The sequence below is a fragment of the Pseudochaenichthys georgianus genome, chromosome 16 (genome assembly GCF_902827115.2).
Source record: "Pseudochaenichthys georgianus chromosome 16, fPseGeo1.2, whole genome shotgun sequence".
In the NCBI taxonomy this organism is placed as follows: Eukaryota; Metazoa; Chordata; class Actinopteri; order Perciformes; family Channichthyidae; genus Pseudochaenichthys; species Pseudochaenichthys georgianus.
The window spans coordinates 730,359-746,629 of record NC_047518.2 but is presented as its reverse complement, the minus strand read 5'-3'; the positions used below and the strand labels follow the sequence as shown (position 1 = coordinate 746,629).

The 16,271-nt window shown below is 42.6% G+C and overlaps 1 protein-coding gene across 3 annotated transcripts in view; it reads left to right on the top strand.

The window, feature by feature from the left end:
* The window catches only part of cdk14 (cyclin dependent kinase 14), a 257,958-nt gene that overhangs the window by 104,119 nt on the left and 137,568 nt on the right, over positions 1–16,271 (top strand). For all 3 annotated transcript variants that reach the window (XM_034102038.1, XM_071205779.1, XM_034102039.2), the window contains one exon: positions 629–691. In XM_034102038.1, coding sequence (XP_033957929.1) covers positions 629–691 — 63 coding nt within the window. The remainder of the gene's footprint in view (positions 1–628; positions 692–16,271) is intronic.

Here is a 16,271-nt window from a genome sequence, read left to right as displayed (position 1 = left end):
GAGGACAGCAGGAAGGTTACATGTTGCAGTGCAAGCTGTTCTGTCCCGTGTTGTCCATCATCTGGTGTCGAGCTGAAATCACTGTTTTCCATTCAGACGGCGTCCCAGCCTCAAACCTCCGTGTGTTGTTCTCCTCTCAACGGCAGTGATGATTGACAGGGTGAGCCTGAAAGACATAGGGAGAGGAGACAGGGTATTGTGAGGGAAACGAGGAAATGCATTACGGAGAGAAGCAGGGGAAGTGAGACGGACAGACGGGACACGCGGGAGCGTCCGTCTGAATTATTCAGCAGAGGAGGCTCCGCTAGTGCCGGATTGTAAATATCAGTTTGATTTCCCTCCACCCCAATCTGCTAACACAACGCAGAGGCCAGGCGGGGGGGGGCAGCTCAGACAAACCACCTCACGTCTCAGTTGGAAAGCACCACTCGAAAATGAACCACATTCTCACAAGGAAATATTCTGAATGGACGAAACGGACCAAAAGATACTGTGTTTTTGTTTTTCTTAATCTGCCTCACATTGAATCAAAATGATATGAATCAATCGTAATGCTTATCCATAACAAGCTGGAGCACTTTCTCTTGTTGCTGTTTTAACGTTGTGCTCTTTCTCTTTGACTCTGCAGCACACAGACCTGTGTCAGTACATGGACAGACACCCTGGGGGGCTCCACCCGGACAATGTGAAGGTACAGCACCAGCTATTACGTTGTTCTCAAGAAATGGAGTTAAACCAGAGCATGTATTGAAATGCTCAAAAAGTGCAGATGAAAAGAGGGGAGATGTTGCCACCGGGAACACGACATGAGAGCACATGGAGGATTCAGGTCTCGAGTGGGTGGGCAGCGATTATATTTACAGTGCCGGGTGCGGGCAGGGTTTGGTGCCTTGCTCAAGGGCTACTCAACAGGACTTGAACAGGCGACCATCCGGTTCCAAGCCATGTCCCTACAGACAACCGCCCACACAAGCATGCAGTACTGTAACCCTCACTACTCAGCAATACTCAACTTGTGTACTTAATATGACAAATATCGTATTGTCATTTCAGCAGTGTGTTCAGACTTGTAAGGCTCTATTCCCATTGGCTATCAGCAGGGTCAGTGGTCATTGGAGGAGATCAAATCAAAGTGCTTTGATAATATGAGCATTTGGGCTAAATGTAAAAGCAAGCAGGACATAAGATAGTGTTGGTAGTATTATAGATGTCAGTATGATAAGGATCCATTGGGAGCTAGCAGGCTAACAGCGCTAGCATCCTCCACACATCCCATACACTGTTATGAACAACACGTTGTTCTAAGAGAGGTCCATTCCGGCCCCTCTCTCAAACAGTCCTGTCCACATAGGACGGCTGGTTGCCACATATATTATGGTGGTGTACTCAGTTGTTATACATAAGTAAAAGTAATAGTACCACAGCGTAGAAATACTCTATAACAGGTAGACGTCCTGCATTCAAAATGTAACTTATAGTAACTAAAAAAACACAAAAATACACTTTAGTATATCTAGAACCATTATTGAAAGTGGCCATTTTTGGATTTATAATTAGTGATGCATTAATGTTTGTATCATTGTAATTGTGTAGCTAAGATGAGATAACATTAATAACTTGCTAAATAATAAGCTGATTTAATTTGTGTAATTATAAAATGAACCTGCAAATCAACTAGTAACATCCAATACATGTAGAGTGAAAAGTATTCACTGCCAACATGCAGTTGAGTAGAAGTATAAAGTAACATGACATAGAAGTACTCAAGTAAAGTATATGTACCTACATTTTGTATGACCTAAGTACAGTTCTAAAGTAAATGTGTTTAGTTTATTTCCACTGCATGTGATGTCACACCAAAGTTACACTGAATAATAATTAGAAAGTCGAAATAAAAGGAACAGATATTATGACATTATTTGAGGACTGGCTCAGGACTAGGCTGAGCCATATTTACATCGGGACTAAACTTGGATTAACTTTAAGATGCCATACATCAACCTTTACTTTACAGTTTGAATGCAGAAGAATCATTTATATGATGTTGCCGTGACCAATGTCTGTATGCCATTTTTAGAAACTTTCCATTATATGTATAATAATAATAATAATAATAATTTGTATTTGTATAGCACCTTTCCTACACACTTCACAGTAGACAGTTGACATTCCCTAACATAGTCACAGTACATTGATATCAGAAATACATTACTAGTAAAGGACAAATAAGCATAACATGAGCATAGAATACACATATAAAATAAAACATTAAAAGTTACGACAATGAAATGGTGCATTAAAAGGAGGATAGTGCACATTCACATAGCCAGCTCCAAATAATGGCAGGTGACAGTTAATGATGCATAAGATTGCATTTAGAAGGGCAGCAGAGAGCAAGTGGTAGCTTCCTAAAAGGCTAGTAAGTGTACAAATATGTTTGAAGCTTTTTTTTAAAGACTTCCACAGAGCATGCCTGCCTGATGTCGAGGTATTGTGTTCCACAGCTTTGGGGCGTAATTGAAGAGACCAAACTTATTTTTGTTGCCAATTAAGTGGGACATAAGTCTTTTTGAGTCGGTAAAGCTGATCCTCTGTGCCATGACACCAGTGAACGTTTCCTGTTTCTCAGAGGATATGAGAGAACACAGAAAGAGATGGTGATGGAGTGAATGAGGCCATGTGGTGCTGGCGTCAGGATGTTTCCTCACGCAGGAAGGTGACAGTTCAGGCTGCACGTGTTATATAACAGCTCGCACCGTTAGCCACCCAGGATTTACATAAGTAATACGTGTTCTTCTGCTGACAGCAGCCTCGGCGAGACTCACATGAATAATCAGGATTATTCTGAGAGCGAGGTGTTGCTCGGCGCCCGCTGACTTTCTGGTGAGAAGAAGAGTCGTGGTTTCTAATCTGCTGGAAGGACTTGCTTTGTTCCTGTGCAGTCATGTCATGGAGGCTGCACTGCAGAACCCAGCAGGAACACAATGGTTCTGATAACCCGCCACACTGACAATAGCTTCACTATTCCTTGGAATCGTATTAGTGTTAAGAAGAGTTCTATTTGACCGTGGATATTGGAGCCTGCAGTTATCACTGTACTTTCTAAGATTGTGGATACATGTGTCAGTTTAACGAACCACATGATGTACATGAAGTATATGCTCAGGTGTATGTAGAAGATGTCACGAGAACTGAGGAATTGCTAACGACTGTTACCTTTCTGGTATAATGACACACCTAGTTTGAGGAGTAGTACCTGTATGCATCAAAATACATTTCAGAAGCAGATCAGGGAATCACCAGTGCTCTGATTTGTCTTCAGCGTTTCATAAAAGGCTTCTTCGCGCTTTGAGCACAAGGAAAAGCGCTATATACATCACATGTATTAATAATATTATTATTATTAGCTGCAAATGGCTCTTGCAGGTACACCAGCCCGGAGGGAGATGTCCGATGTCCGACTTTAAAACAATACTGACTGACTCACCAAACCAAGTTCTTAAATCTGCAGGGTTTTTGTACTGAGATTTCCTTTTGAGGTTGTTTTGACTTGATGTATGCAGATGACACTCTTAAATAGCCAGTCAATGTAGTCAACCCACATGTGTGTATGTGACACACCAGTTACCTGTATGGACATGCCTGATGGATATGTAATAAACACAGTGAGGAATTTCAACCATGCTAAATATAAGTAACTTGTGCTAATGCATATTTACAAGCACTTTCAAGGCTCTGTTGTCGCTGACTCTCCATAGTCCCCCAATGTCCCAGAGATAGCTGTGAACTAAGATTCCATCTCAATGTGATGGCAGCGTAATAGAAAGTCAGATCAAAAGAGGAGTCCCATCGGGGAGGAGGCCGCTGACATCCTGCAGCGGACGGGTGAACGAGCCCTGGAGGATCAGAGAGAGCGTTATGGCTGTTCATGTTGGAAGGGATTAGTTTCCAAATCTCTTACTATGATTGTTTCACCACTAACAAACTCCTTCCACCATTAGTTCACAACCAGATGCAGGTTCAATGATTACCTGTTATATTTATTTTCTCACAGATTAGTTATCCTGCGTGAGGAATGCTCATGTATTAACTTCTGATGGCAGAAAACACCTTTCATTATAATGATAGTTATAATAATAAGGGATGTTACTACGACCAAGTTAACCTCCTTGCATTGCGAACACACTATCCAGTCAGACCGGCGCATTGTTCCGTGCAGCTCTTGATTTCCTGACGATAGCATTCCATTGACCCAACTCAAAACCCACCTGTTCAAACTGGCATGTTCTCTATAATCTGTACCCTGTGTCCTTTTGTGTCCTTTTGTAGTCAACTTCCTGTTGTTTGTCTCGTCTTACCCCGGCTGATACTTCACTAAATCCACTGTTTTAATTTGTAAGGTCAAATTGTAAATGTAAATTGTAAATCTGTAACCCTGTAAGGTGTCCTTGGGTGTTTTGAAAGGCGCCCCCCAAAATAAATGTATTATTATTATTATTGACTTTTTTTGTAATAGCATGTTTTATGTATACACACAGCATGCTAACCTTTGTGAACCCCAGAAGGTATTCCCAATAATATCTTTCAATCTAAGTTATGTCAAATATATCATCAAAGAGACTCTGTGTGAATATTTGCTTCAGTATATCATCTTTCAACTTTCTTTTAGTACATTTGACAACATTGTTTTTTTGTTTTCTTACAAAGGTGTGATGAGATTATTGATGGCAGTTTTCATGCTGCTGCTTTATGTGGAGAGTTGTGGTGCCCAAAAGGAACATGAATATATAACAATGTCACCAAACCAGAGAGGGTAGTAAAAACAGTTCATGGCTTTCGAGGGAGTTGCATTCTGTTATCTTTGTCTTCACCAGCTTTAAGAGTTATTCCATCATAAAAGTCATTAATGAGCTTTAGAGGTTGTTTTACTTCTTGCAGATTTCCTGCTGTTCGAGGTTTCACTTTTGAACTTTTCTTTTGATTCTAAATGCATGTCTCATAAAAGTTGAGATTATGAATAGCCTCACAAAGCCTGTGGGTGTTTCAGTGAGGCGAAGTTATCGGTGAGTCCATTTTTAATCAAAACCATAAAGGGGTTATGTCTGTTATCAGTTTATGACTTTGAGGAAGTGAAGTCCCTCCACCATCGTGCCTCTTACTCATCAGAAACTCAGAAGCTATTAGATCCTCCACACGCTCAGACTCGCACTGCTAATGTGATTATTGGTCAAGAACCAGAAAGCTGTGTGTGTGTGTGTGTGTGTGTGTGTGTGTGTGTGTGTGTGTGTGTGTGTGTGTGTGCGTGCTTCAGTTTGAAATGGAAAAAGCCCTGAAGTTTCTGCTTCATCTCGATGATATCCAGTGTAACATCTATTGAAACGCTCTTGCTGGGCGGCACCATTAAGTCTACTCATCCCGTGTACTTGACTGCAGTTTGTTAGCTTCCGTAACTCAACTCAAGTGAGTATGACCGCATCCAGCCTGAAGTGCTCTTCCTATTAGATTATATGCAGTCAGCTGAATGGCCATGTCTCAATGGGAAGCTGACACCCACAAGCCATGTCTACAAGCCACATAACAGCCAGCATTTACTCTGACAATGACATTACCAGCTAGTGATGCCCCCTCAGAGTCAATACTACAACAGGTCATCACAGCCATGTATGACGACTGGTGGTCCATATCCACCTCAACATGTCACACATTCATTAGAGCACTTTGTGTCAATAAGTGAACGCACAAACTGTGTGAAAAGCTCTGGAAATATTGCTTTTCGTTCATTTAAAGAACACATTAAAAAAATCCTAATATATACTCTGCTTGACAATTGTGACAACTGCCACAACCTGAAAAACACTGCCAATGTGTCTTTAGCCTACGACCCACTGTGTGACATGTATTCTGTCCAGTCTGCTCTTTCTAAACACACTGCAAGATGTGCCCCCCCCCCATGGTGAGCAGCCTGCACACATTAGGCTGCATCACGCTGAGAAACACCTCAGAGTTACAAGAAAGATTGAAAGGCTCTGACATAATTTTATGGGAAATGCAAAATGTACCTACATTTATAGATTATTCACTTTTACTCAAGATATTCAAACCAAACATGGTCAGAAGTGTAGAATGTAAAGCATCAAAATCAGTCGCATTGCCCCGAAGACACATTGTGAGTTGTATACACTGCTGGAAAGAGGAGACTCCTAGCTTTCTAATGATATCAGGATTGTTTTTGTACTCCAAATATTAAGCAAAAAGATGTCACATTATATAATGACTGTTACGAGTCATCATTTTGAGAGAAAGGCCTTCAAAGTGTCCTCTCTCTGGAATCCATCCATCTGACTATTATTATTAGTTATTAGCAAATGATCAAAATACTACGGAGGGAAGATATTTTCGTTTGGAGGGGAAGCTCGCGAGTGTGTGTGTGTGTGTGTGTGTGCGTGTATACGTGTGTGTATGTGTAATGTTGCGTGTGTGTATTGTGTTTGTTTCCCGGGGAAACCCTCACGAGAAACACCGGCTGTTGTTACGCCTGCTGTGACGTTAAATTACTCCGTTCTCCGCTTGTAATTATGCCGTTAAAAGCTTAAAAGCTGTATTTATCATCTGAATTTGCAGAAACAAGTTTAATATTCTGAAAGCCAAGACTTTTTTTAATTGAAAACAAACTGTACCGGACCCTGCCGTGTTATCTATGATTACTATACGCTTACATTCACAATGTCAGCGAAGGGAGGGGGGGCGTCGCTGCTGGAAGAGCAGAGTGCGAGTGAGAGCTGCCATCTTCCCTTTACAAGCTTCACACATGTATTTCTCGCGTGATTTTGGAAATTAAAGTTTCATATTCTGAAAGCCAAGACTTTGTTTATTTGAAATCAGATGAAAACAAACTGTACCGGACCCTGCCGTGTTATCTATGATTACTATACGCTTACATTCATAATGTCAGCCGGAGGGAAGGGGGCGGCGCTGCTGGAAGAGCAGAGTGAGAGGTGCCATCTTCCCTTTACGAGCTTCACACATGTATTTATCGCGTGATTTTGGAAATAAAAGTTTCATATTCTGAAAGCCAAGACTTTGTTTGTTTAAAATCAAACAAAACACGAACCCAGAACAACTATTTGTTTACGCAAATCCACGTTTATTTTGAAATGAGCCGTTGCGACTTCCGACTGATTTGGATAGAGCGGGTCACATATTAAGGATGTAGAGAGTGGATATGAGCAGACGCTGCTTTTGTTAAGGGGAACAAATCAGAAAGGTTAAGAATCACTGCGAAGTTGAATTAGAAGAAATGTATGTAATGTGTCCATCTGCAGAGGAGACTACATCTTTTAAAAGAAGCTGTAATGATGTGTGAAGGTCACTGCTATCCACAGCGTTATCGTGCAACTTCCTGGTGATTAACTCTGTCCGTTCTCACCAGTTGAGTTGTGCATACACTACCTTTCTCCTGCATCGACTGTAAAGAGGACAGCAACACACTCATGCACACTTGAACTAAACACAACACAAGTGTCTAGCCAGACAGAGCCAGTCGTGACTCCTTGCTTTTCCCCACTCCATCAAACACCATCTTTGACCAAATATAGATGTTGTGTCTTCAGTGCCTTTATTCCAAAACAGGAAACACATTCAGATTTCAAAAAGGATGCTGAGTGATGTCTTCTGGTCTCTGTAGTGTTCCAGCAGTGTCTTTACACACAGAGGCCCTGCAGAGCTCCACAGCTGCTCATTAAACCATCAGCCAGAGACACTGGTCTGGATCTGGAACATTGTAGCCCCAGTGACCGGCCCTCAGTGCAGGCTGATGCTGTCTCTTGACACAGCCCATTAAGGACAGCCCTACAGATGCTAAGTGGAACAGATAAGGGATCTGTGTTTGCCTGCTGGCAGATGGTACCTTCTCACTCCATTTAACAATCCTTCACGTTAGCTCTCCCTCACTGAACATGCCACGTTTACTCATTTCAGAAAACACTGACTTGGAGATTTGTCAACTAAGCTAAATGTTTGCAGTTTGACTCGTTGACAATGTTGAAATGATCTGTGCTTTGATTTGAGCTTATAAATACAGTTCGAACTAAAACATAGATCATAGCACATTCACATTTCGCCAGGCCCAAGCTGATAATAGCCCAAGACTGTTCTAGCCAGACACTTGTCCCTTAATTTACCGGACAAGTACTGTCTACCCATAACCCCCCCCCCTCTCAATCAACTTCCTCTTGACTGCCTTTTTATTTTTTACTTACTTGTTTGCCTGTCCTTGTTTGTCTACCCTCCCTCATACTGTAAAGCGTCTTTGAGTTGTGAAAAGCGCTATATAAATAAAATGCATTATTATTATTATTATTATGCGAAACTAGCATACTAACTGGCAAGGGGGCTACAACTACAACAAGATGAACATATTTGACCGTGATTTAATTGTAATACACGTTTCTAAATGATGCCGACGTAACAACATACTGATACCGGTTAGTAAAACCATGAATTAATGCTTTGAGTCTGCAGACAGACGGCAGAGAAACACCTTTACAATGCGTGTTTCCTAAATGGAGCTTGGCTAAGCTAACGTTATATATGCTCCGACCGTCCACACTCACAGCAACGGCCTACAGACATAAAGCAGCGACTGTACTCTCCATGACTCAGGCAGTCTGTGGGTTGGACTGGTTTCACTTGTGTCTAGTTTCTGAACAGATCTGAGGAGCTGTGAGCTCTGAGGGCTAACAGCTAACGGCTGTGTTGTTTTTCTGGGGTTCTCATTGAAGATGACGTCACGGCTCCGCCTACACTGCGTTACTATAGTTACTGCCCCAGCTACTAAACTGTAATGGAAACGCAGCATAAAGTGAGCCTGGCCTAACAAGGCCTAACTATACCGTACTAAGCCGAGCGAGGCCCTGCAGTGGAAATGCGCCATAAGTAGAAGTATCAACAGAATGTGTATGATTGACCTCTAAATGTGAATATAGTTTATGACATATATTTAGCAATTTCAAAGAGTATTTTCTATCCAGCATGTGTTATGCTTCTTAGCATCCTAACAAGGTGAAATAAAAGGTATTTATAACCAGTGTTGTGCTAGTTACTGAAAACCAGTAACTAGTTACCATTACTAGTTACTTCATTTCAAAAGTAACTCAGTTACTTTACTGATTACTTACACCAACAAGTAATGCGTTTTAGTTACTTAAAAAAAGGGCTCCCATTATATGAATGCCCTTATAGCCTTCATTTCAGTTATTGCATTGGAGAATAATACAATCTGTTGATCAACTTGACATGCATTATATGCAATCTGGATAGCATCGATATTAGCTGGCTTTTCTTTCTCCAGGTAGTTGGAAAAGGTTTTCCGTCCCTGCTGGTTTTAGAAGAAAGCCAATGCACCGCTATTAATAGATAGAAGCTTCCAGAACTGTGAGCATGACTGTAGACTCCAACATTCCATTACCTTAACCAAGTCACTGTACCTTGTACACTAAGGCTTAACCTCACAGACAGTGTTGGAGGAAGTACTCTGATCCTTTACTTAAGTAAAGTACAAAAGTATTAGCATCAAAATATAATGAAAATACAAAAAGTAGTAAGTAAGTACTCGTTCTGCATTTAAAAAAAATTATATGCTATTATATACAAAATATAAAATAAAGTACAGCAGTATTATGTGTACTTCAAGGATTACAAGTAATTTAATGTTTAATGTTTGCTATATTATCCTGTTTTTATACATGTAAGAGCATTTTGGTATTGAAGTTGGTCAATGTGGAGCAGTTTAGATACTTGACATTCTGTGTATTAGTAGTACAGTGCTGCATTATACCATATCAGCATATATGTGTTTTTCACTTTAAAAGTATGATATTTACCTCTGAAATCTGGCGGAGTATAAATATAATGTAGCATTCAATTACAAACATGTCAAAATAGCACTAAACTATAATATTTGAGTATTGTACTTAGTTACTTTCCACCACTGCACACAGATAGCAAATCCAAACTCAGACAGAACATGAGCCGTCTTGTGACAGTTTCACAACCTGCTGTCACACCCTGTGTGTGAGGTCCAGGTCCAGGTCCAGTACCCGGTCTGCTCAGTGTGGAAGTTATACGCTTGTGTGTGGACACATTTCACCAAACTCTTATTTGTCTCACATTGCAGCATCTCCATTTGCACCATCAACAACTTCAGTGGACAGATTGAATGTGCTCCTAACGTAGCAGGGACTTTATGAGAGTCAGTAACCCTCGAAGACAATTCCCTCTGTTCCTTAGTAGTGATCTCAGAGCATTACGATCACTGCACCAAACCACTCTACACGTATCAGCCTGACCCGGCTCTATAGAGGCACATGCAGAGTGAGTGGAGTATTCTCTCTGTTAACCCGTGTGTATTGCTGCTATCGGACTTTCACACCTGTCTGTGCTGTCCACAACCAGTCCTTCTTCACAAGGTCACCTAGCATGCAAACTCCTCTTCTCCACGTCTCTCTACATCAACATGTGTCCTCTCTTCTTCATGTCTCTCTACATCAACATGTGTCCCCTCTTCTTCATGTCTCTTCTACATCAACATGTGTCCTCTCTTCTCCACGTCTCTCTACATCAACATGTGTCCTCTCTTCTCCACGTCTCTCTACATCAACATGTGTCCTCTCTTCTCCATGTCTCCTCTACATCAACATGTGTCCCCTCTTCTTCATGTCTCTCTACATCAACATGTGTCCCCTCTTCTTCATGTCTCTTCTACATCAACATGTGTCCCCTCTTCTCCACGTCTCTTCTACATCAACATGTGTCCTCTCTTCTTCATGTCTCTCTACATCAACATGTGTCCTCTCTTCTTCATGTCTCTCTACATCAACATGTGTCCTCTCTTCTTCATGTCTCTTCTACATCAACATGTGTCCCCTCTTCTTCATGTCTCTCTACATCAACATGTGTCCTCTCTTCTTCATGTCTCTTCTACATCAACATGTGTCCCCTCTTCTTCATGTCTCTCTACATCAACATGTGTCCCCTCTTCTTCATGTCTCTTCTACATCAACATGTGTCCCCTCTTCTCCACGTCTCTTCTACATCAACATGTGTCCTCTCTTCTTCATGTCTCTTCTACATCAACATGTGTCTCCTCTTCTCCACGTCTCTCTACATCAACATGTGTCCTCTCTTCTCCATGTCTCCTCTACATCAACATGTGTCCCCTCTTCTTCATGTCTCTCTACATCAACATGTGTCCCCTCTTCTCCATGTCTCCTCTACATCAACATGTGTCCCCTCTTCTTCATGTCTCTCTACATCAACATGTGTCCCCTCTTCTTCATGTCTCTTCTACATCAACATGTGTCCTCTCTTCTTCATGTCTCTCTACATCAACATGTGTCCTCTCTTCTTCATGTCTCTTCTACATCAACATGTGTCCCCTCTTCTCCACGTCTCTCTACATCAACATGTGTCCTCTCTTCTCCATGTCTCCTCTACATCAACATGTGTCCCCTCTTCTTCATGTCTCTCTACATCAACATGTGTCCCCTCTTCTTCATGTCTCTTCTACATCAACATGTGTCCCCTCTTCTCCACGTCTCTTCTACATCAACATGTGTCCCCTCTTCTCCATGTCTCCTCTACATCAACATGTGTCCCCTCTTCTTCATGTCTCTCTACATCAACATGTGTCCCCTCTTCTTCATGTCTCTTCTACATCAACATGTGTCCCCTCTTCTCCACGTCTCTTCTACATCAACATGTGTCCCCTCTTCTTCATGTCTCCTCTACATCAACATGTGTCCCCTCTTCTCCACGTCTCTTCTACATCAACACGTGTCCCCTCTTCTTCATGTCTCTCTACATCAACATGTGTCCCCTCTTCTTCGTGTCTCTTCTACATCAACATGTGTCCCCTCTTCTTCATGTCTCCTCTACATCAACATGTGTCCCCTCTTCTTCATGTCTCTCTACATCAACATGTGTCCCCTCTTCTTCATGTCTCTTCTACATCAACATGTGTCCCCTCTTCTCCACGTCTCTTCTACATCAACATGTGTCCCCTCTTCTTCATGTCTCCTCTACATCAACATGTGTCCCCTCTTCTTCATGTCTCTCTACATCAACATGTGTCCCCTCTTCTTCATGTCTCCTCTACATCAACATGTGTCCCCTCTTCTTCATGTCTCTCTACATCAACATGTGTCTTCTCTTCTTCATGTCTCTTCTACATCAACATGTGTCCCCTCTTCTCCACGTCTCTCTACATCAACATGTGTCTTCTCTTCTTCATGTCTCTTCTACATCAACATGTGTCCCCTCTTCTCCACGTCTCCTCTACATCAACATGTGTCCCCTCTTCTTCATGTCTCTTCTACATCAACATGTGTCCCCTCTTCTCCACGTCTCTCTACATCAACATGTGTCCTCTCTTCTTCATGTCTCTTCTACATCAACATGTGTCCCCTCTTCTTCATGTCTCTTCTACATCAACACGTGTCCCCTCTTCTTCATGTCTCTTCTACATCAACATGTGTCCCCTCTTCTTCATGTCTCTTCTACATCAACATGTGTCCCTCTTCTCACGTCTCTCTACATCAACATGTGTCCTCTCTTCTTCATGTCTCTTCTACATCAACATGTGTCCCCTCTTCTTCATGTCTCTTCTACATCAACACGTGTCCCCTCTTCTTCATGTCTCTTCTACATCAACATGTGTCCCTCTTCTTCATGTCTCTTCTACATCAACACGTGTCCCCTCTTCTTCATGTCTCTTCTACATCAACATGTGTCCCCTCTTCTTCATTTCTCTTCTACATCAACATGTGTCCCCTCTTCTCCACGTCTCTCTACATCAACATGTGTCCTCTCTTCTTCATGTCTCTTCTACATCAACATGTGTCCCCTCTTCTTCATTTCTCTTCTACATCAACATGTGTCCCCTCTTCTCCACGTCTCTCTACATCAACATGTGTCCTCTCTTCTTCATGTCTCTTCTACATCAACATGTGTCCCCTCTTCTCCACGTCTCTTCTACATCAACATGTGTCCTCTCTTCTCCACGTCTCTCTACATCAACATGTGTCCCCTCTTCTTCATGTCTCTTCTACATCAACATGTGTCCCCTCTTCTTCATGTCTCTTCTACATCAACATGTGTCCCCTCTTCTTCATGTCTCTTCTACATCAACACGTGTCCCCTCTTCTTCATGTCTCTTCTACATCAACATGTGTCCCCTCTTCTTCATGTCTCTTCTACATCAACATGTGTCCCCTCTTCTCCACGTCTCTCTACATCAACATGTGTCCTCTCTTCTCCACGTCTCTCTACATCAACATGTGTCCTCTCTTCTTCATGTCTCTTCTACATCAACATGTGTCCCCTCTTCTTCATGTCTCTTCTACATCAACATGTGTCCCCTCTTCTCCACGTCTCTCTACATCAACATGTGTCTCCTCTTCTCCGTGTCTCCTCTACATCAGCATGTGTCCCCTCTTCTTCATGTCTCCTCTACATCAACATGTGTCCCCTCTTCTTCATGTCTCTCTACATCAACATGTGTCCTCTCTTCTCCACGTCTCTTCTACATCAACATGTGTCCTCTCTTCTCCACGTCTCTCTACATCAACATGTGTCCCCTCTTCTTCATGTCTCTTCTACATCAACATGTGTCCCCTCTTCTTCATGTCTCTCTACATCAACATGTGTCCTCTCTTCTCCACGTCTCTTCTACATCACCATGTGTCCCCTCTTCTTCATGTCTCTCTACATCAACATGTGTCCTCTCTTCTTCATGTCTCTTCTACATCAACATGTGTCCCCTCTTCTTCATGTCTCTTCTACATCAACATGTGTCCCCTCTTCTCCACGTCTCTCTACATCAACATGTGTCCTCTCTTCTCCACGTCTCTTCTACATCAACATGTGTCCCCTCTTCTTCATGTCTCTCTACATCAACATGTGTCTCCTCTTCTCCATGTCTCCTCTACATCAGCATGTGTCCTCTCTTCTTCATGTCTCTTCTACATCAACATGTGTCCTCTCTTCTCCACGTCTCTTCTACATCAACATGTGTCCCCTCTTCTTCATGTCTCCTCTACATCAACATGTGTCCCCTCTTCTTCATGTCTCCTCTACATCAACATGTGTCCCCTCTTCTTCATGTCTCTCTACATCAACATGTGTCCTCTCTTCTCCACGTCTCTTCTACATCAACATGTGTCCCCTCTTCTTCGTGTCTCTTCTACATCAACATGTGTCCCCTCTTCTTCATGTCTCCTCTACATCAACATGTGTCCCCTCTTCTTCATGTCTCTCTACATCAACATGTGTCCTCTCTTCTCCACGTCTCTTCTACATCAACATGTGTCCCCTCTTCTTCATGTCTCTCTACATCAACATGTGTCCTCTCTTCTCCACGTCTCTTCTACATCACCATGTGTCCCCTCTTCTTCATGTCTCTCTACATCAACATGTGTCCTCTCTTCTCCACATCTCTTCTACATCAACATGTGTCCCCTCTTCTCCACGTCTCTCTACATCAACATGTGTCCTCTCTTCTTCATGTCTCTCTACATCAACATGTGTCCTCTCTTCTTCATGTCTCCTCTACATCAACATGTGTCCCCTCTTCTCCATGTCTCCTCTACATCAACATGTGTCCCCTCTTCTCCACGTCTCTCTACATCAACATGTGTCCTCTCTTCTTCATGTCTCTTCTACATCAACATGTGTCCTCTCTTCTTCATGTCTCTCTACATCAACATGTGTCCTCTCTTCTTCATGTCTCCTCTACATCAACATGTGTCCCCTCTTCTCCATGTCTCCTCTACATCAACATGTGTCCCCTCTTCTTCACGTCTCCTCTACATCAACATGTGTCCCCTCTTCTTCATGTCTCTTCTACATCAACATGTGTCCCCTCTTCTTCACGTCTCCTCTACATCAACATGTGTCCCCTCTTCTTCACGTCTCTTCTACATCAACATGTGTCCCCTCTTCTCCATGTCTCTTCTACATCAACATGTGTCCCCTCTTCTCCATGTCTCTTCTACATCAACATGTGTCCCCTCTTCTTCACGTCTCTTCTACATCAACATGTGTCCCCTCTTCTTCATGTCTCTTCTACATCAACATGTGTCCCCTCTTCTTCATGTCTCTTCTACATCAACATGTGTCCCCTCTTCTTCATGTCTCTCTACATCAACATGTGTCCTCTCTTCTCCACGTCTCTTCTACATCAACATGTGTCCCCTCTTCTTCATGTCTCTTCTACATCAACATGTGTCCCCTCTTCTTCATGTCTCTTCTACATCACCATGTGTCCCCTCTTCTCCATGTCTCTTCTACATCAACATGTGTCCCTCTTCTTCATGTCTCTTCTACATCAACATGTGTCCCCTCTTCTTCATGTCTCCTCTACATCACCATGTGTCCCTCTTCTTCATGTCTCTTCTACATCACCATGTGTCCCCTCTTCTTCATGTCTCTTCTACATCAACATGTGTCCCCTCTTCTCCATGTCTCTTCTACATCAACATGTGTCCCCTCTTCTCCATGTCTCTTCTACATCAACATGTGTCCCCTCTTCTTCATGTCTCTTCTACATCAACATGTGTCCCTCTTCTTCATGTCTCTTCTACATCAACATGTGTCCCCTCTTCTCCATGTCTCTTCTACATCAACATGTGTCCCCTCTTCTCCATGTCTCTTCTACATCAACATGTGTCCCCTCTTCTCCATTTCTCTTCTCTCTACATCAACATGTGTCCCCTCTTCTCCATGTCTCTTCTACATCAACATGTGTCCCCTCTTCTCCATGTCTCTTCTACATCAACCTGTGTCCCCTCTTCTTCATGTCTCTTCTACATCAACATGTGTCCCCTCTTCTTCATGTCTCTTCTACATCAACATGTGTCCCCTCTTCTCCATGTCTCTTCTACATCAACATGTGTCCCCTCTTCTCATGTCTCTTCTACATCAACATGTGTCCCCTCTTCTTCATGTCTCTTCTACATCAACATGTGTCCCCTCTTCTCCATGTCTCTTCTACATCAACATGTGTCCCCTCTTCTCCATGTCTCTTCTACATCAACATGTGTCCCCTCTTCTCCATGTCTCTTCTACATCAACATGTGTCCCCTCTTCTTCATGTCTCTTCTACATCAACATGTGTCCCCTTCTTCTCCATGTCTCTTCTACATCAACATGTGTCCCCTCTTCTCCATGTCTCTTCTACATCACCATGTGTCCCCTCTTCTCCATGTCTCTTCTAC